This window comes from Podarcis muralis, chromosome 16 (genome assembly GCF_964188315.1).
Source record: "Podarcis muralis chromosome 16, rPodMur119.hap1.1, whole genome shotgun sequence".
In the NCBI taxonomy this organism is placed as follows: Eukaryota; Metazoa; Chordata; class Lepidosauria; order Squamata; family Lacertidae; genus Podarcis; species Podarcis muralis.
The window spans coordinates 4329710-4351198 of NC_135670.1; the positions used below are offsets into that span (position 1 = coordinate 4329710).

At 50.1% G+C, this 21489-nt stretch overlaps 1 protein-coding gene across 3 annotated transcripts in view; it reads right to left on the reverse strand.

The window, feature by feature from the left end:
- Positions 1 to 3183: 3183 nt before the first annotated feature.
- The window catches only part of PI4KB (phosphatidylinositol 4-kinase beta), a 53478-nt gene continuing 35172 nt past the window's right edge, over positions 3184 to 21489 (reverse strand). For all 3 annotated transcript variants that reach the window (XM_028709879.2, XM_028709880.2, XM_028709881.2), the window contains 9 exons: positions 18901 to 19128; positions 17889 to 18116; positions 16720 to 16829; positions 16435 to 16539; positions 16087 to 16210; positions 14863 to 15128; positions 12429 to 12561; positions 9253 to 9373; positions 3184 to 7121 (listed from right to left, as the gene is read on the reverse strand). In XM_028709879.2, the coding sequence (XP_028565712.2) occupies positions 6940 to 7121; positions 9253 to 9373; positions 12429 to 12561; positions 14863 to 15128; positions 16087 to 16210; positions 16435 to 16539; positions 16720 to 16829; positions 17889 to 18116; positions 18901 to 19128 (1497 nt within the window). In that variant the 3' untranslated portion in view covers positions 3184 to 6939. The remainder of the gene's footprint in view (positions 7122 to 9252; positions 9374 to 12428; positions 12562 to 14862; positions 15129 to 16086; positions 16211 to 16434; positions 16540 to 16719; positions 16830 to 17888; positions 18117 to 18900; positions 19129 to 21489) is intronic.

The following is a 21489-nucleotide window of genomic DNA, read 5'->3' on the forward strand; positions in this document are numbered from 1 at the left end:
AGACTCAAAAAAGGTAATTATGTGAAGTGTGAAATAATGGAAGGCGGGGAGGGCACGCAGTCCTATGAACGTTTAACTGCATGGGGCTTTTGTTTCGTTTTCTGATACACCAAAAAAAGGAAAAAACAGAACAAAAATACAAATAAAAACGGCGATACAGTGTTAATTACAAATCAATAAAGCAAAAAATGGTCCTTGGACTATAGACTCGACCTCCCGCCGACTCTGGGGTTGTGGCGCTCATCTCGCTTTATTGGCCGAGAGAGCCAGCGTACAGCTTCGGGGTCATGTGGCCAGCATGACTAAGCCGCTTCTGGCGAACCAGGGCAGCGCACGGAAACGCCGTTTACCTTCCCGCCGGAGCGGTACCTATTTATCTACTTGCACTTTGACGTCCTTTCGAACTGCTAGGTTGGCAGGAGCAGGGACCGAGTAATGGGAGCTCACCCCGTCGCGGGGATTCGAACTGCCGACCTTCTGATCGGCAAGTCCTAGGCTCTGTGGTTTAACCCACAGCACCCACATCCCTATTCCTTATTTCAATTATATATTATTTGTTGCCAGTACACACTTTTATCATAAATTAACTAATTACTGGTTTATCTTAGGTCTCAGATCTTTCTTAAAGCTACCACTGAAATTATTCAAATGCTGTGACACAATTTAAACTGCTGTAGTTGTTTTTGAAATAAACTTGGAAAACTTCCCATTTTGAGATGAATTCCCTTTTTGGTTTGTTCTTTATTTTTTTCTGATAAACTGTCTTAACTCCGCATAATCTGTTAGCTTTTGGATCCATTCATGAATAGAGGGAATTTCATCACTCTTCCATTTTCTAGCGATAAGAACTCTTGCTGCCACTGTAGCGTATAAAAAGATACCTTTCATTTTTTGCGGGATATCCGAATCTGTAGTCCCCAGACGATAAGCTTCTGGTTTCCTCTTAAATAAAATCTTTATCATTTTTTGTAATTCTAAGTGGATACTCTCCCAAAATGCCTGGGTTTTCTTACATAGCCACCACATGTGATAGAAAGTGCCTGATTTGTCTCCACACCTCCAGCTGTTGCTTGGGACACTTTTGTACATCTTCGACAGTTTCCAAGGAGTTAGATAACATCAATGTTGCATTTTTAGAAAATTCACTCTCAAGACATCCATGGGATTATTTTGATGCATCAATATTAGTCCAGGTCACTGGCTCCGCCACAATCCGAGCCGGCAACTTTCTATGTTCCTATTTAAATATTCAGTATATTCCTAGACTCCCCATCAGAATAAGGCAGGGGTCAGCAAACTTTTCCAGCAGTCCCTTAGACCTTGCGGGGGGCCAGACTATATTTTTTTGGGGGGGAATGAACGAATTCCTATGCCCCACAAATAGCCCAGAGATGCATTTTAAATAAAAGGGCACATTCTACTCATGTAAAAGAACACCCGATTCCCAGACCGTCCGTGGGCCAGATTTAGAAAGCTATTGGGTCGGATCCGGCCCCCCTGGCCTTAGTTTGCCTACCCCTGGAATAAGGCAATGACATTGCTGCATGTGTGGATCTTGAGAGAATCTGGAAGAATTCCTGGGAAATTGTGTTTGCCTTCCACAGACCTCACCAGGTTCCAGATACCCTGAAAAAGTGTCCCGTTAAGCCCACACTGTTGCCAGTCAAGGTCAGAACAGCTTTTAGGAGGAACTCTTCCTTCATCGCATGAGACATTTCACCTTTTTGAATAAGTGTTAATTACGTCAGCACGGCTGACTTTGTGTTCCTAGGATTGATGGGCTCACAGAATATCTTTTCCCTGGCAGTGTGTGGGAGATGTTGTGTGGTGTGCTGGAGGGCAAACACACCACAGCACAGCTCCAATACTCCCCCCCCCCACAGGAGGAGCAATGGCATCATTTCCCAGAGCCCCAGGGCAATGGATGGACTTGCTCTGGGAAGGCTTTCAAGTTTGTCTGGTACTGATTAGCTCAGAGGAAGTCAGGCAAAGAGGGGAAAGAACCAAACACAAAGGCTAGATACATCTTTCCTTTTCTTTGATGGAGTTCCTACTTCATAAGTAGCAGCTTAAATAGATGCACATCTTTGAAAAGGGGTCAGCATTTCTTGACTGAAATGCCAAAGGCTGTGGTTTAGTTCAATGCAGTTAAATGGAGGACTAACATTTTTGCAAAAAAAATTCCTTCCAGTAGCACCTTAAAGACCAAAAAAAAAATTCCTTCCAGTAGCACCTTAAAGACTGGTCTTTAAGGTGCTACTGGAAGGAATTTTTTTTGTTTTGACTATGGCAGACCAACACGGCTACCCATCTGTAACATTTTTGCGGCAGCCATGTTTTAAGGGCTGCAGTTTTAAGTTACAGTGCGACGGCAAGATTTCAGCTGGATGAACAACTCTGATGTTTGGAAGGGATAGGCCCCTAGATTGGGATGGCTAACTTGTGCTGCACGGACTGTATCCAGCCCCACAAAAAGTGTTTTTGGCCTCCCCAAGAACCTCACCTATCTATTCATGTTTTTAAAATTAATGACTGCCCTCTCTCCAGTTAAAAAAGTATGGCTTTACCAAATGACAAAATAAAATCTGCAGATGGAAGGCAAATGGCTGAGCCATTCATTTAAAATCAGTACAAAACACCAAGCCTTTCTTTCCCTCTCCAATCCGGCCAGGACCTTCTTGGCTCATTCCTCCGACATTTTCTTAAGGCTATGCTCTGAGACTTTGACCACTTGACTGCTACAGACTCTGCTTTCTGGGGCCCTCCTGCAATCCCCTTTAGATGCCCATGGCAAGACTCTGCCAGCCTCTCGCCCCTTTTAGAAGAGGATCGATCCTGCTCTTAAAACCCACGGGAAATCGCCCAGCGTGTGGAGCGATGGAGAACCACCACAGGTGCTTCAGAACCAATGACTGCACCTGCTTCTCCCTTCTGGTGACATCAGGGCAGCTCAGCCAATCACCACCAGAGCCACTATCACTAGCACCGCAGCCACGAAATTACCTCCCCGCAAACTGCAAACACACCCTTTGTTCACAAAGATTGTATTCATCCCCCAAAGAAATGAGACAGAGGTCAACAACTTCTCTGCAAATATTCGGCTTGCATTTTTCTTCTTCTTCTTCTTTACATATGTATATATATATATATATTTATTAAAAAAGGACATTTTTATTAGAAATGTAAGTTCATTTCATAGATTTTTATTTTGGAGTTTTGGCCCATCCTTACCAACTAGGGAAAGAAAGAATAAAGGAAGGAAAAGAAAAGAAAAAAAAACGCACGCACACACAGAATGGTCATGCACAAACATTTTTGGAAGCCATCAGCAACTCTCCTGAAAATGGGGGAGGACTTTTAACGGGCTGGCGGGGCGCGCATGTGTAAAATGAAACCTGTAATGCATTTTAAGAGACTGCTTGCTTCCTCGCTGTTAATGGCTTACCCTCTTCCTACAGCTCTCCCCCACTTTTGTAGGGTTGGTGTTATGAACAGTGATAAGCCTCTCGACCCTTGTTGGCAGAGAAGCCTGTCTCATTTGCTGACAGCCCAGTTCAGCTATAATTCAGACCCGTGGCTTCCTGCTACCCGCCCCCAAATCCCTCGTTCAGATAATTCAAATCAAGAGGGTGCTGGGAGAAATAACCCCCTATGTGGGATCTCAATAAACTGGTTCGTGCGAGCACCCGCTAACCACTGGGTGCCCGGAAGTCTCCTGGTGACTGTAGTAGTAACTGCTTTTGACAGCTGCTCCCGACCCACTTGCTATCTGTTTCCCCGCACGCTCGTCGCCTTCTCTGTTGCTGCAGGAAGTCATCCACGAGGCTCCCAAAAAGGCGCTGCACGCAGCAGGCGGCGTCGCAGAAATCAAAGCTGCTACAGTCACCTGGAGGCTTCCGGGCACAGAGAAGGCGTAGCAGCTCGTAAGTTCCCCGCAGGAACTGGCAAGGGGAAGAGGGATTTATGTAGCCATTGTTACGACAAAACACTGCTAAATTTCTCGCTCTTTTAAAACTGTGCTTTTTACAAAGACATTCATAACGCATCACTTTCCAGTCAATGCTGCCCAAAACCTGTACGATTGTAAGGTTAGGAGGGTACCAAAAAAATAAAAATTCCTCCCCATTTCTGCTTTTGCGTGTGGATGCAGGTTTTTTTAAAAGGTGCACACTTCCTTGCCCTGTCTCTCCCCCCCCCAGGTGTTCTCCCCCTGCCAGAGAGTGGCTGAGGATGACTGTGAAGCCCCCTACCTAAAAAAAAAGGGGTTAACTAACAAGAAGGAACTGACAGATGCAACAGATGAAAGCAGACAGCGTCCATCATGAAAGACTCTTTTTGAGATTGTGTTTCTTGTTACCTTAGTTCAGATTTTAAAAATTGGGGGGGCGGCGAGAGAATGACAAGCTGCTCTGCTGCGAGGACCACCAAAAACTTTGTAAACAGAAGGTGTAAGTAGAATTTGCCGCTGGGGGGAGGAATTCACACACAAACACACACCTGAGCATGGGCTTACTGGGGTGGGGGAAGAGACTTGTTAAATCACCCGCCCCTTGCAGACCTGATGCTGCCATCTCCCCCCGCCCCCGCCCAGATGTTTCTGAACAGATGCCTGCGATAACGCAGCTTGCTGCATCAAGACTGACAGCTCCCCCGCCCACCCCCCTTTTAATCTTTTTATTTTTTAAAATTAAAAAAAAAAGGGCTCGGTGAACCTGCACATTTAAAAACAGCGCACACATTTTTTATACAGAGAAAAGGAATGTCTGCTACCTCTTTGCATTTTATGCAGCAATTTTCAAGCTCCCTTCCGTTCAATATAGGGTCTCTTGTAAAAAATAAAAAATATTTCTTTGCTCTTTTTTTTTTAAGTACGGCATGATTTTAAGTGCTATGTACACACACTTGGTATAGCATGGGGAAATCATAGACGGGAAAGGAGATTTGGGGGAAGAGGTCAGCTAAAAGATCGGACAGGGAAGGAAAAGCAAAAAAACCCCAACAACACAAAAACCTCACACAATGAGGTATCGGACACACAAATGCACGTCCCCCACATTCACATGGCATTGCCCCCCCCCCCAAAAGCAGAATTTAATATTTGAATACATGGAAATGGGCTCGCTTTCCTCCCGCAACAGAACCACGTAACTTTTCGGTGACTCGAAGTACTAATTCTCTTTTCTTTTTTTAAAGGGGGAAGGGGGCAAAGGACAGCTCCACCCTACACACACACACCTGTTTCTAAAATTCATATTGCAAAAAACAAAACAAAAAACATTCATGTCTCCAGGGAGCTGCGTCCCAGCGATCATTTGCGACACCTCCCAGGCTCAATGATGGCTGCTTTCGAAGAGGTGCCAGATCTCAGCGTGTTTGCGATCGCGAGCGATGGAGGAGAAGGCACTGTCTAAGACCCAGAGGTCTGGGCAGGAGGGCAAAACTCGGCCAAAGAAGGGAATGTTGACCCTTGGGAACCATAGAGGCGTGGGGCTCCCTGGGAGCAGGCCCCGTCTCGGCTGCACTATGCTGGGAGCTGTAAACTGGGGCAACTTGTTAAACAGGGGGGGAAAGAGGGAGGAGAGAAGAAGATATTTGGGGGAGATGAATACTCTAAATGGCTATGGGAGAGAGAGAGAGAGAGAGAGAGAGAGAGAGAGAGAGATTGGCTGCCCAGCGGGAAATAAGTGAACTAAATACACCCAGGAAGAAAAGAAATGTTTTCGTACTCTAAGGAGGTTGTGGCAGGACGAACAGCGGCAAGAGGTTTTCTGCAGCAGTGCTAAGGAGATTTCAACGCAACACGAACTAAGGGAACAGTAAGAAAACTCGGCAGCTAGTATTGCCAAACGCTCAGTGAATGCTTCCCATGCCATGGATGGTGTAAGAAAATATATATATATATTGAGAGTAGAAAGAGGTGCAAGACAGAACTCCCGCTGTGGGGACAGGGCGGTGGTGGTGGCAAAGGCTGAGTGCTCTCCTGCCCCACCGGCAGCCAATTCCCACCCCCAAAACTGTGCTCTAGAGAAGCGGTGTGGAATCATGAAAACACCGGCCTTCGTGCAACTCGCAAATGGTGGCGCCTTTGCATGAAACTCGTGCAGGAAATAATACAGGGGTTTGGTGATGGCGGGGAGTTTAATTGTCTCGACAGAAACGCACACGCACACCAACGGAAAGAAACATGCATGGGTTGGGAAGTGGGGTGGAAGGGGAGGGGGACATTTGAGAAGAAGAAAAGGGGGTATTGGAAATGGGAGGCTCAGAAATGCATGATTTCCCGGAGCTGTTTCAAAGGTCCATCTCTCTCTCTCTCTCTCTCCATTCCCCATTCACCCCCCAAAAAACCCCATCCAACCCACTCCTGTTCTTCCCTGGGCCCATAAAACATTTGCGGGATTGTTGCGAGAGAGTGACAGTTCAGAGGACAAAGACGAGGTATAATACTGAAATAAATGATTTTCGAGTTTCGGGGGCCGGGGGAGAGGAAGGATGGCGACGACGAGGACAAGGGCAAAACATGGTTCTTCTTCGTGTGTGACTTTCCCGACGTCCAGAGAACAAAGGCTCCGTCCTTTCGCTCGTTGCTTTTCTTGGGGGAAGAAAAGCAAAGATCTCAAGGTTTTCTTTCCTACATGATCCTTCAGAATTTCGCATGGGAAGAGAGTAAAGCGTCTCTAGCTTAGTTCGAGAGGTCCTTCTCCCCCACTCCGAAGCCCCCAACCTACACCCCGACCCCCATCAGTGTCTAAAAGAATCCGGTAAAAAGGGGCGCTGCGTTCGAGAGACGCCTCGGGAGGAAGGCAGCTCCTCGGTTCCTTCCCTACTTCCGCCATCCAGCTCCCTCCGACAAGGACTTTGTGAGGGTCTCTGGCTGTGGTGGGGGTGGATGGGGGGCCGGGCGGTTTCGCCGGCATGTCTGGGGAGCGCGGCAGGCGGTCACATGATGCCGTTGGTGAGGTACTGGAAGCCGTCGTAGAGCTTGGTGGTGATGGAGCGCATGCTGCCGTCCACCATCTGCTCGATCAAGAGCTGGAGCTGCTCCTCCGTCATGTTCATGTGGAATCGCTCCTTCAGGTTGCGGATGGTGCTGGAGCCGTGGAAACAGGGCAGCTGGGAGCCTGCGGAGAGGGAGAGGGGAGAGTCAGCGCCTTCTGGAGCCCCAAGTTGGCCCAAGGAGCGTGGCGCCGCTGAGGAGAGGACACGATCCAGCTCTTCTCTGTCTGCCGGGAAGGCTGGGAAGTGTTTGTCTTATTTAATCTCGCAAGGTTTACGCACTGCCTGAACCCTCCAAGCGCTTTACAAAGAGAACGAAACGTTAAAATTGCAGGTGTCCCCGCCCCCTTACGCAGGGATATACGTTCCGAGCCCCCCGCGCACAGGAATCTCAACAAAGACTCATTGATTGGTCGAGTTGGAAGGGACCCCAAAGAGCATCCAGTCCAATCCCCTGGAGAATAGACAGAGTGGCTCAGGCAACCCAGCCGGATGGATGGCACAGAAATAATGATAAAATTATTATTATTATTACTACTCCATGATGGCAACTGTAACTATGATTTACCGTATTTTTCTCTCTATAAGATGCACCAGACCATAAGACACACATAGTTTTTTGGAGGAAGAAAACAAGAAAAAAAAATATTCTGAATCCCAGAAGCCAGAACAGCAAGAGGGGTCGCTGCGCAGCGATCCCTCTTGTTGTTCTGGCTTCTGGCTTAGCCGCACAGCCTGCATTCGCGCCATAAGACGCACACACATTTCCCCTTACTTTTTAGGAGAGAAAAAGTGCGTCTTATAGAGCGGAAAATACGGTAAGCTGTCGTTTAGCACCTAGCACAGGCACCCCCAACCTTCGGGCCCTCCAGATATTTTGGACTACAATTCCCATCATCCCTGACCACTGGTCCTGTTCGCTAAGGATCATGGGAGTTGTAGGACAAAACATCTGGAGGGCCGCAGGTTGGGGGTGCCTGACCTAGCATATATATCTGAGTTTCTATATCTGAGTATTGTTATGATGGGGGGGGGCAACACGATTGCCTCCCACCGTGTCCACCCATAAAGGTTGGTGCCACCACTATGAAGGCCCCTCCGTAGCCGCCATTCAACTTGATGGCGTGGGTTACTGCCTGGAAAGCGAAGGTTGTGTCGAGGGCTTTAAAACTGGCTTGTTCTTGGTAAATGCCAGATGATACCCTGCAGATATGCAAAACAGGCACTCTCACGACCTTGCTCTTCTGCCCAATTGCAGCCCACTTTTCATAGAGGGGGGCGGGCAGGATGTGCCGGCGATGCCCTTTTTTTGAAGCCTTGAACTGCCTTGCTCCAACAGGTCCTTAAAGGGCCACTGAAATCTTCTGGGGAAGGGGTAAGCTTTTTAAAAAGGGGGAGGAACACCAGTGCGGGAATTATGCAATTCATGGAGGATAAAAGTACCAACAGCTGCTGTTTGGAGTAGGTAGCTAAAGGGAAGCCTGAAAGCTCAGGAGCAGTCTACCTCCAAATGCCAGGTGCTGCAGAGGTCGGGTATAAATAAAGGGGCTGGCTCTCACTGTCTCTGGGAACTACTTCCAGAGAGGGGTACCAGCCTCTTGCGGCAAAAAGAACACCAGACCAGGCGGACCTTTGGCCTGATCAAGCAAGGCAGTTGTGTTACTTTCTTATGGACTAGCAACTTATCCGAATACGCTGCTCTCGACACTCACTGATGACCTGAGCTACTGCGGGGGCCTGACTCTGCTGCGCTTCGCCCAAGCAACACTGGCAACCTGCAGGACAAACTGATAACAAGCGCTCTGGTTACTTTTTAAAGAGAAACAAAAAAAAGCCCTGTCCTTTCTAAAAGGCTTGTGCCTCCTTTCGGCCGCTGATTAAAGCGGCTTACAAGTTTTCTTGCACTTCTGTTAAGAGGGCGCCTGTGTTACGGGGTTATTTAGGACCACGTGACCGGACGGCGGGCTCAACAGCTAAGGCGGATCTTTGAAACCAGACGACAACCTGAGTTTGTGTGTGCGCTGGGAGAAAACTACCTGGGTGGGTTTGGAGACCGGTGTTCCCAGAACCCTTTGCAGCGTCCCAGAGATCCTGGGCCTGGAAGCGCAGGTGCCCCTTTGTGGATGGGTGGACCGGGAGCCTCTCATATGTGGTGGAAGAGACACTCTACTGGCTTGGGGTGGGGCTGTTTGTGACCTGGTGGCCTGGCCTGAAACCCCAAAGCTGCCCAGGTACCCCCAAACCCACAAAAGCTACCTTGTTGCATTATCTCCACAATCTGGACGACTTTATCCATGTGCTTCCGAGCGGCGATGAGGCCCTGCAACATCAGCATCTTGTAATAGTTGAACATGTCGCCATCCAAGCCTCCCATGACCTGAAAGGGGGAAAAGGGGAAGGAGGAAAGTTCAAGGTGGGCGTCCAAAGAAGGGCTGGAGGAACAGGGAGGAGATTGCAGAGACCTCACGAAGGACTGGGAGGCTTAAAGCTTTCCTGCATGCAAAACTGTGGCAAACCCATATACTGTTCGGAGCCGCCCAGAGTGGCTGGGGAAACCCAGCCAGATGGGTGGATGGGTTGGTTGGTTGGTTAGTTAGTTAGTTAGTTAGTTAATTTATAATAATAATACAGTGGTGCCTCGCAAGACGAAATTAATTCGTTCCGCAAGTCTCTTCGTCTTGCGGTTTTTTCGTCTTGCGATGCACGGTTTCCCATAGGAATGCATTGAAAATCAATTAATGCGTTCCTAGGGAAACCGCCTTCAGACCAGGTCCGGGGACAGTCTGTCCCCGGACCTCTTCTGAAGGCTGGGGGGGGGGGGACAAGGGCTTTTCTTCCCACCCCCAGCATTTTAAAAAACCCCGGGACAGCGGAGGACTTCTCCGCTGTCCGAGGCGATTTAAAAGCCCCTGGGAAGGCAGGCAGGGGGGACAAAGACTTTCGCCCCCCGCCCGCCTTCAGAAGGTGTTCCCGCCCCGCCCCGCTTCGGAACAGCTTTCCGAAGTGGGGCGGCTGGGGCAGGTGTCCCCGCCCCCCCTCCCCGCTTCGGAACAGCTTTCCGAAGTGGGGCGGCTGGGGCAGATGTCCCCGCCCCCCCTCCCCGCTTCGGAACAGCTTTCCGAAGTGGGGCGGCTGGGGCAGATGTCCCCGCCCCCCCTCCCCGCTTCGGAACAGCTTTCCGAAGTGGGGCGGCTGGGGCAGATGTCCCCGCCCCCCCTCCCCGCTTCGGAACAGCTTTCCGAAGTGGGGCGGCTGGGGCAGATGTCCCCGCCCCCCCTCCCCGCTTCGGAACAGCTTTCCGAAGTGGGGCGGCTGGGGCAGATGTCCCCGCCCCCCCTCCCCGCTTCGGAACAGCTTTCCGAAGTGGGGCGGCTGGGGCAGATGTCCCCGCCCCCCCTCCCCGCTTCGGAACAGCTTTCCGAAGTGGGGCGGCTGGGGCAGATGTCCCCGCCCCCCCTCCCCGCTTCGGAATAGCTTTCCGAAGTGGGGCGGCTGGGGCAGATGTCCCCGCCCTCCCTCCCCGCTTCGGAACAGCTCCCCCCCCCCCCCTTCGGAACAGCGTTTTAAAATGCTGGGGGTCGGGAGCGAAGCGCTGCCGACCCCCAGCATTTTAAAACCTTCCCGGGACACGGGGAGATTTTAAAATGCAGGGGGTCGGCAGCGCTTCGCTCCCGACCCCCAGCATTTTAAAACCTTCCCGGGACACAGGGAGATTTTAAAATGCTGGGGGTCGGCAGCGCTTCGCTCCCGACCCCCAGCATTTTAAAACCTCCCCGGGACAGAGACTTCTCTGCTGTCCCTTGGAGATTTTAAAATGCTGGGGGTCGGCAGCGAACGCTTCGCTCCCGCCCGCCAGCATTTTAAGATCGCCCCCGGCAGGCGGGGGGAAGGCAGGCGGGGGGGAGCAAAACTTTTGCCCCCCGCCGGCCTTCAGAAGAGGTCCTCTTCTGAAGGCCGGCTGTGGGCGAAAGTCTTTGCTCCCGACCGCCAGCATTTCCCTATGGGCTTTCGTCTTGCGATGCAAGCCCATAGGGAAATTCGTCTTGCGAAGCGCCTCCAAAACAGAAAACCCTTTCGTCTTGCGGGTTTTCCGTCTTGCGAGGCATTCGTCTTGCGGGGTACCACTGTAATAATTAATAATAGCTGTCAGGGAACTGCCATCAGCTCAGAGGCGAGAGGTGGAGGGGCAGTTGTGTTACAGGGAGCCTCCGAAAATCTTGCGAAGCAGTTCCTCTTCCGGGGAGGAGGAAAGCCCCACCTCCAGTGGAGAAGAGGTGCAAGGAGCTAGTAAGAGCCTTAACACCGCGCCTGAGAAAGCCAGAGAGGAGGGAGGCACGCCCTTGCCGTCGCCCGTCATGCGCAGTAGTTTGAGGCGCAGGGAGGGGCATAAAAGGCTGGGGGTGACGCAACTTTTATGTTGGGGGAGGTACAAGAACAGACCACTCCCAGATTCTGCTAGCGATTGAGACAGATATGAACTTATGATGCTCTGCACTGTAAATAGGTAAAGGGTAAAGGGAGCCCTGACCATTAGGTCCAGTCGTGGCCGACTCTGGGGTTGCGGCGCTCATCTCTCTTTACTGGCCGAGAGAGCCGGTGTACAGTTTCCGGGTCATGTGGCCAGCATGACTAAGCCGCTTCTGGCGAACCAGAGCAGCTCACGGAAACACCGTTTACCTTCCCGCCAGAGTGGTACCTATTTATCTACTTGCACTTTGACGTGCTTTCGAACTGCTAGGTTGGCAGGAGCAGGGACCGAGCAACGGGAGCTCACCCCATTGTGGGGATTCGAACCGCCGACCTTCTGATCGGCAAGTCCTAGGCTCTGTGGTTTAACCCAAAGCGCCACCCACGTCCCTTCACTGTAAATAGTTTGCATCAAAATAAAGCCTGTAAAAGACAGGTCGGAGTCCTGCCTGGTTGCTCTCGAGCAACCGCAATAGGACCCCACAAATAGCACTAGAAGAGCCTGCTGGATCAGGCCAATGGCCCACTAGTCCAGCAGCCTATCCTCACAGTGGCCGACCAGATGCCCGTGCGAATCCTGCAAGCAGGACATGAGCACAAGGGCAACTCTCCCTTCCTGCCATTTCTAGCAAATGGGGTTCAGAAGCATCAGACATCATGGCTAGCAGCCATCGATAGCCCTCTCCTCCATGAGGAGATTCATTTCTTTCGATGGGATTGTTTCAGCAAAAGGATGCCTGCGCCTGAGACAGCCTGTGGGTTGACCAACCTCCTCGGCTTCAAAGAAGCATAAATAGGAAATACGCCTTAACTAGACCTCTTGGCCACAGGCTGCTTCTTCCTGTCCTCCCTGCCCCTTCTTTAGAATATTCAAAAACTGCTTGATCCAAGAAACTTCGCGCAAAGAACTGCAGACAAAATACAAGGCAGGAGTTCTCTCTCCCTTCCACCCACCGCCAACTTACATCGACAAACTCAGAGGTGAGTTTGAAGGCTGATGTCTCAAAGCCGAGATTCCGGGGTGAGCTGGAAAGGATGAACCCGAAATCTATGTGGATTATGTGTCCGTCTGCATCCAGCAAGATATTGCCATTGTGCCTTTGGGGGGGGGGTGGCAGGGTGGGAGGAGAAGGGACAGAAAAAAACATTATTTACTGCATTCATATCTTGCCATTTTCTACAAGCAGCTCAAGGAGGAGTACGAGGTTTCCCCCCTCCTTGTTTGGAAAAGGTCAACTATCTACCGCATGGCTTTTTGTAAATTTTCCAAACACTTTCCCCTTCTCACAGATTACGTGGCAGCAAAGCTGGACTCAGGCAGCTGCCCGGAGAGGATGTGATTCAAGGAGCACCAGATTTATTGTGACCATCCTTTTCCTGAGAAGAGGGAGACCAGAAAGGTAGGGACACCCACGCTGTTCTACGGGACCTCCTCTCCTGGTACGCCCCGCAGAGGACCTTAAGGTACACAGATGACAACACTTAGGAGGTCCCAAGTCGCAAGGTGGTTAGATTGGTCTCAACTAAGGCCAGGGCCTTTTCAGTACTGGCCCCGACTTGGTGGAACGCTCTGTCTCATGAGACCAGGGCCCTGCGGGACTTGACATCTTTCCACAGGGCCTGCAAGACAGAGCTGTTCCGCCTGGCCTTTGGTTTGGACTCAGTCTGTCCCTTATGTTTCCCTCCCCTTATGGTTTTAATCTATGGGCTACTTTTAAAATGAGGCTGCATTTTAAATTGTATTTTAACCCATATTTTAATAAACTGGTTTTTTGTTTGTCCCCCCCTCAATATTATGTTTTATTGTAATTTTATTGGTGTTAGCTGCCCTGAGCCCGGCTCTGGCTGGGGAGGGCGGGGTATAAAATAAAATTTAAAAATATTTAAAAATATTATTATTATTATTATGCCTGAACCCACTTCTGGCACCCAGGTAGAAGGCAGCTTTACTGAGCGGGTTCGTGGGCTTTGGCGTCTGTTGTGAGTTGGCCCACCCTAGTTGAAGTCCAGGGTACAGGGGGATATTTAACTTACCCCAGTGATGCCACCCAGAATGCCACCCAGAAAACAGAATGTTTAATGATACATGGACAGAATCATTTGCCTTCTCTACTGACAAGACTGGTTTACCAGTATGCTTAATATGTGGTGAGAAATTTGCAAACAACAAAAAGTCAAATATTTCAAGACATTTCCAGAATAAACACACAGCCTTTGCTGAAAAATATCCAGATGGAGATGAGAGACGAAAAGCCATTGCAGAACTTATGAGGAAGGTTGATAGGAGCAAAAATAATTTCAAGAATTGGGTGAAGTCTGCAAATTCCACAACATATGCTAGTTTTGTAGCCGCTCAGGAAATAGTCAAGCACGGTAAGCCGTTCACAGTGTTATATTTGTTTTAAATGTCGCAATGGTTTTGCGGCTCCCAGTTGTTGTTTTTCCTTCGGAAACGGGTCCAAGTGGCTCTTTTTGTCTTAAAGGTTGCAGACCCCTGCACTAGGGGGTCACTAAGAGGCAAGGGGCTGGCGCTGGAGCTGTCAATGATCCTCAGACTTCGAAAAGCCGAGATCGCTGGATGGAGTTCATCCACTATGCTGAACTCACTAAGCTAAATAATTTCAACTGGGCTTTGAATGAATGTGCAATTAATCATTGCCGTTTTGACTTTTATTGTGCTGTTACCTTCCTTAGTGGGTTGTGCAAACCGCTATTCCAAACCATGTTTCTTATAGGGCAGGGTAGGCTGCACTGGGGGACGCGGGTGGCGCTGTGGGTTAAACCATAGAGCCTAGGACTTGCCGATCGTCAGGTCGGCGGTTCGAATCCCCGCGGCGGGGTGCGCTCCTGTTGTTCGGTCCCAGCGCCTGCCAACCTAGCAGTTTGAAAGCACCCTCGGGTGCAAGTAGATAAATAGGGACCGCTTACTAGCGGGAAGGTAAATGGCATTCCGTGTGGTGCGCTGGCTCGCCAGATGCAGCTTGTCACGCTGGCCACGTGACCCGGAAGTGTCTTCGGACAGCGCTGGCCCCCGGCCTCTTAAGCGAGATGGGCGCACAACCCCAGAGTCGGACACGACTGGCCCATACGGGCAGGGGTACCTTTACCTAGGGTGCACTGGGGGTGAATTTCTGGAACCGAAAGGTTGGCGCTGCCTGAAAAAGTTTGGGAACCATTGGCGTTTAACTTGAGGGATTGTGGAGACTAATTAGGCTCTAGGCTTAATTGTTGGAAAGTGGCTTTCTCCTTTCTTTCCATCTCCATCCCCTGTCACTGATGCACTATGGGGTTGCTCCCTCTTGCTCTGAAACTGGCAGCAGCGAGGCTTCTCTCTGCAATGTGCTGAGCGCTCCTTCTCTGCCCACTGCCTCGCCCCAGCTTCCCCAAAGGCCCCCTCACCTGTCTTTGACTTGCAGCAGGTAGCAGACCAGGCAGTAGCCGGCGCAGCTCTGCACGAAGTTGCGCTGGGCGGTCAGGAAGGCCTCGGTGGTGTAGTTCCCATGCTCCTGCAGGAAGTAGTCCAGCAGGGAGAGCTGCGACTGCTTTTTGACCTGGTGGATGGAGACGGCGTTGACCACCGGCTCGATCATGCCGCTGTCGGCAGAGATGACGAGGATTTTGTATGGCTTGATCCACAGGGGGACGCGCTCCTGCTCCCAGATGGACTGGAGGAGGAAAGAAAACAAAATTAAAGGTGTTTTGCAACAGGAGACCCTTGTGTTTTTCGGAGGTGGGGTGGGGGAGAAGTCCAGCACGCAAAATGTCCCTTGCAGAATTTTAACGGGCATCTACAGACTACAGGGATGTCCCAAACAGGAGGAGACTCTCGAAAACCGAGGTTCCACTGTATTATGATTTTTATTCAAATTTATATCCCACTTTTTTCCTCCAGGGAGCTGAACGTGGCATGCCTAGTTCTCTTCCGCCCCATTTTATCCTCACAACAACCCTGCAAGGGAGGTTAGGCCCCCAAGAGCTGAGCAGGAATTTGAACCCAATCAGAGACATCACCTTGCCGATAAAGGTCCATATAGTTCAAGCTCTGGTTTTCCCAGTCGTGATGTATGGAAGTGAAAGCTGGACCATAAAGAAGGCTGATTGCCGAAGAATGGATGCTTTTGAATTCTGGTGCTGGAGGAGACTCTTGAGAGTCCCATGGACTGCAAGAAGATCCAACCTCTCCATTCTGAAGGAAATCAGCCCTGAGTGCTCACTGGAAGGACAGATCCTGAAGCTGAGGCTCCAATACTTTGGCCACCTCATGAGAAGAGAAGACTCCCTGGAAAAGACTCTGAGGTTGGGAAAGATGGAGGGCACAAGGAGAAGGGGACGACAGAGGACAAGATGGTGGGACAGTGTTCTCGAAGCTACCAGCATGGGTTTGGCCAAACTGCGGGAGGCAGTGGAAGACAGGAGGGCCTGGCGTGCTCTGGTCTAGGGGGTCACGAAGAGTCAGACACGACTAAACGACTAAACAACAACTCTCCCAGGTGCTAGTCTGACACTCTAAACACTACACCAGCACTGCATCCAACTTGACCAAACTCAGAAGCCCTTGAGGGAGGAAAGAGAATGGAGAAAGAGAAAGAGCGCCTTGAGGCACTGCTGTGTGGTATTCCCTACCTGAAGCTGTTTGAGCACCTGGAAGGCCAGCAGCTCTTGCCGGAGATCATCGCCACATTTCACAATCACAGAGAGGAGGCGCCAGTTTGGGAGGTGGCCGTACGGAGAGCCCTCCCGGATCCGCCTGCAAAAAAGCAGCAGGAAGCAGTTGGTTCCGCCCTGGCCTGGCGCGGGAGGCTCAGGCCACCCTTGCCGAGCCCTGAGGAACCCGAACAGCCCCGTTGCCCCACGCAAGAGATGGGGAGAGCCTCGCCATCTGCAGCCAATGCCTGGCTTCTTAGCACGTCAGGCCGTGGAGACACAACTGGGGCCCCGCCACCCTCTGCTCTGACCCCGCAGTGCCCTCACCTGACTTTCTCCTGCCACGGCTCCTTTAGGGCGACGGCAGAAGGGTCTTCGGGGTCCCTCTTGAAGGACGTTGGAGTGTGGGCAAGCTGTTCCGAGAGGCGTCTCCTGCAAGAGGGAAGAGAAATGTTAATTTTTGGGGGGTGGGGGTGGGATTTTGCTACACACGGAAGCGGAACTGGATTATACTATTCTCAGGTTTTTGGGGTTTTTATTAGGGATGTTTTATTCCTAGACCTGAACCCCTCACTGCCAAGCAGGGGACGTTTCTTCTAGACTCCCACTCACCTGATATCTCCAGCAGCTATGAAGACGGGCTCTTTGCTCTCCTGGCTGGTGATGCTGTCCACAGAGAACTGGGAGATGTTGTCACAGCTGTTGGTGTGAATCTCTGGAAGCTGGAGAACAAAGGAAGGAAGGAAGGAAGGAAGGAAGAGCTCAGTGGAAGCAGAGAGGTTTCATCCATTTCTGTGGCACATTGTTGAAGGAAAAGCCCTGCTTTCAGCATCGCTTTAGCTGTACCTTCAAGACCATAAAAAAAAAGATGCAGCCCATTTCACCCTTTTGACAAAAGTAATCAAATTCCTGATCCAGGGATTTTTCTTGGGCCTTTTTGGCTTTATTGTGACCAACTATAAGCCTTTTGTCTTCATCAGTGATCACGTCAGCACACATAAAAGTGGTGACAGCAGCAGCGGTACGTACTTGGTGTAATTAATGCCAATTCATAACTTCCATCATTTTCATCTTAAAGGTAAAGGGACCCCTGACCATAAGGTCCAGTCATGACCGACTCTGGGGTTGCGGCGCTCATCTCACTTTATTGGCCGAGGGAGCCGGCGTACAGCTTCCGGGTCATGTTGCCAGCATGACTAAGCCGCTTCTGGCGAACCAGAGCAGCGCACGGAAATGCCGTTTACCTTCCCGCCGGAGCGGTACCTATTCATCTACTTGCACTTTGACGTGCTTTCAAACTGCTAGGTTGACAGGAGCAGGGACCGAGCAATTGAAGCTCACCCCGTTGCAGGGATTCGAACCGCCGACCTTCTGATCGGCAAGTCCTAGGCTCTGTGGTTTAACCCACAGCACCACCCGCGTCCCCATTTTCATCTTAGGCACCAGCTATTTGTCCTTCGTTTTCATCAGCAGAGAAAATTATTTCACTGGACGGCACTGAAGCCCCTTGCTGACTTCTCTGCTTATATTTATCAAGCCTTCTTCTCTCGTCTTCTTGCTCCTCCTCCTTTTTTACATGTCTGTTATGCATAAAGGAGATTTGGCATCTGATGTGCTCCGATAATTCTTAATGATTTTTATGCATTTCCCCCCTTTTTTCGCACAGAAGGTTTTAATAAGACAAGTTTAAAGTGACTGGAAATATTCCACCAAAATGTTAAAAAGTCAACCTTTTCATATTTGCGAAGCAAAGCTAAATGATAATGATTGCATCGAAATACCTCCACCTGCAGCTCCCCAATGTCGTCCACAGACCAAGCCTCATCATCGTTGTCGTAGTTGGGGACAGTGGTGAAGCTGCTGGCCCGCTGTTCGTGCGTGATCCCACACTCTGGGAGGTTTTCCACGGACCGCGTGCTACGGATACGGTTCTCTGGGATCCGGGCCGGGACGTTAGTGGTGTCGAAGTTTTCACATTCAAGTACTTCCACATAGATTAGGTAAGGAGCCTGGAGACGGGGAGGAGGGAGGGAGAAAGAGAAAGAAGGACTCTGACTGGACAAGTTTACAACGTCTGACAAAATAGAACGGGAGATTTGTGGTGATGTTTTGGGGACAGGCAGCTTATTTCTACTCTGGGCGAAGGAAGGCTCAGTGCACTGGTCTTCCTAACACTTGGCTCCTACTTCTAATTGCAAAGTGTGCCTCTGCCTCCATCATTATTAACTTTCGGAGGGGAATCTGGAAATGTCCTTGGGAAAAGCTCCCTTCAAACTGTTTCAGCATGGATCCAGAAAAATGCATTCAAAGTTACGCATCGATGGTATACATATCAACCACTACTGAAAGGACTAAAAACCGATCAGCCATGTGTTTGAGAAATGCAGTGCTTTTCTTGTCTGTTTGACTCATGTGTGGGTTGTTGGTTTGTCCATTAATACTAAGTCCCAGATTTTTGAGTTTCATTTTCAAGCAGGTCTGTGTTTAGTCTTCTAATGGCTTGCAGTAGCAAGGCGTGCTGCAGTCATCAGGTGATAAACGAGATCCTTATGGGAAAGATGTCAAGCAGTTTTCCAGCAGTAGGACAGAAGTGCCGTTCCCCGTTTCTGCCCAAAACAAAAAGACTTCGGACACTGCCACCACATGTGGATCCATGAGCCGGTGACCTTACAATTTCTCCCGCACACAGCTGATGCGTTTTCAGCCTTGGGATCTACTTCTGAGTAGAATTTAGTTGGGCGCAACACGATTCCACTGGAGCTCTTGCCCCCGTTCCTTCCTCAGCCCCCTTACCTTGTCCTTGGAGTTCAGCACGACGGCCTGGGTGTGTGGGACCCGCACCACGTGGTGGTCAAACCCAGCGGTGGGGAGCCAGACACGGGCCGGCAGCTTGTGGTTGAGCAGGGAGAGCTCGGAGATGAGGCGCTGCGTCTTCTGCTCTTTGGTCGGCAGCGTCGTCAGGCGCTTCCCGATGGCCATCAGAGACTTGATGAACTCTCGCTCCGGGGCCAGGCGGACGGGCTGCACAGGGTTGTGGGGCTCCCCCGCCCCCAATTTTAGAGGGAGGGAGAGAAGGAGACAGAAGTTGGAACCGGTTTTTGCACAGAGGGTGCCTGCCTTCAGGACCCTCAGACTTACAGGGGGATGCCAATTTTTGCCTGACAAATGAGAGAAAGGTTCCTATTCTAATATCTGAATGACCAGGATTAGGTCGGGCAGAGAGGATGCCTAGTTCAGTCTTCTGCCCGCCACCCTGGGGGTGGGATCCAGCTCACGTCTAACTCAGGCCACATTCGCACCATACATTTAAAGCACTATGATACGGCTTCAAACAATCATGGCTCCCCCTCCAAAGAATTCTGGGAACCGTAGTTTAAAGGCACTGGGGGTTGTTCGGAGATCCTCTATTCCACGCACAGAGCTATAGTTCCCAAAGTGGTTTAAAAGGGAGCTCTGGGACTGTAGCTCTTTCCTCCTCCTAAGCAGCCTTCCGAGAACACTCCACACCCTGAACAAACTACAGTTCCCAGGATTCTTTAGGGTAGGTGGGAAGCCATGACTGTTTAAAGCAGCATGATGTTGCTTTAAATAGGAAACACAGGTGGGGCAATATGATATCACTTTGAACAGTCATGGCGTCCCCAAAGAATTCTGCGAACTGTAAGGGCACTGGGAGTGGTTAGAAGGCACCCCTGCAATAAGCTACAATTCTTTGAGTTCACTTTGAAAGATTATATTTTTTTCCCCTTTTTACACAGGTTAGTAACGGCATTGAGGGTTCAATGTGACAGGGGCTGCCTAAACAACATAGGCTCCCTGCCCACTATTGGGTCACATCCACACTAAACATTAGAGAAGCAGGAACTGTAGTTTATCCCCATGGAACTATATTTCCCAGCATCCTAAACACGCTACACTACTTAAGAGTTCTTTGGTGGCAAGCCATGTGCTTTAAAACGATGGTGGGGATGTGATTTAGACTGCAAAAAGGCAACAAATCCACATTTGAATCTTCTTTAACCACCACCACCTCTTGCAACATTCTCATTTTCTTGCAGATGTCTTGAAACCTGAAGCCACCCACCTCAAACCCCAGCAAAACATTTAACCTTTTACTCTTGATTGACACCAGCCTTCCTCTCCAAAAAAAACACCAGAGAGAGGCTGCTCTTTCTCAAATAGCCAGCAGAGGGTGCGAAAAGCTAGGAATCCTTTGAAAGAACACCAAGCAGTGCTGCACAGAAGCTGCTGCCCTCGCTGCTAAAAAGTCCAAATTGTTAACAAGTGTTTGTATATACAGCTTTATATATACAGTCGTACCTTGGAAGTTGAACCAAATCCGTTCCGAGAGTCCATTCGACTTCCAAAACGTTCGGAAACCAAGGCGCAGCTTCTGATTGGCTGCAGGAAGCTCCTGCAGCCAATCGGACCCAGCGTTCGGGTTCCAAAGAACGTTCGCAAACCAGAACACTCACTTCCGGGTTTGCGGCGTTCGGGAGCCAAAACGTTTGACTCGCAAGACTTCTGAGGTACGACTGTACAGTATATATATAAAACCAACCTAGTAAGGAAGAGAAGAGACTGTGTGTTTTCCTGTTTGCTTTTTAAGCAAGGAATTTATATGATTTATAATTGTTAAGTGATTAAATGCTTAGGAATGTCAAGAAGACACCCACAGGAACCGTCACCTGCGAAAAGAGGATGAGGAACACCTGCGGAGTCCCACAGCTGTGCCTCCAACTCCCACCCGTCTCAGCGGCCAGCATGGCCAATGGTCAGGGAAGGGTGTTGCGTGGTCCGAGAAACACCTGGATGGCCACAGATGCCTCCATCACCCTTGGAGTTAAAACCACAGAAGGCTGAACCCAAAGGGCACCAGAAGTCAGCGCACCTCTTGGGTGCACTCCAGAAAGGCATTCGGACCCCGTCACCCTCACAATAAAGCCACATTGGACTATCTTTCAGGGCCATCGGGATGCTGAGACGTTGGACCGATTTAGGCACTGGAAACTATATGCAGCTAATTATTTCCACTGATGATGGTGATTATTAACACCGCAGTGGGGAGAAAAATCCATTTCCTAAATAACTGCTCCCTGCCCACCTCCCTTCTTCAAAAATAACCAGCTTCACTTCAGCAGTTTACTCTCCCGTCAGAGGGAAGGATTATTATTTTTTAAAAAAGGATAATTTGAAATTAATAAGCCATTCTTGCCACCACCAAAACCAAGCGCTGGTCAAAGAGACATGCAATAAAGGGGGGGGGAGCAAGAGAAGGGTGTTAACTGTATGAAGCTGGTGATGAAGTAGAGAGCACGCAAAAAAGAGGGGGGAAAGGGGGTTTTTTGGGCGGGGGAAGAGAACGTTAAGAGGGGGAATGAA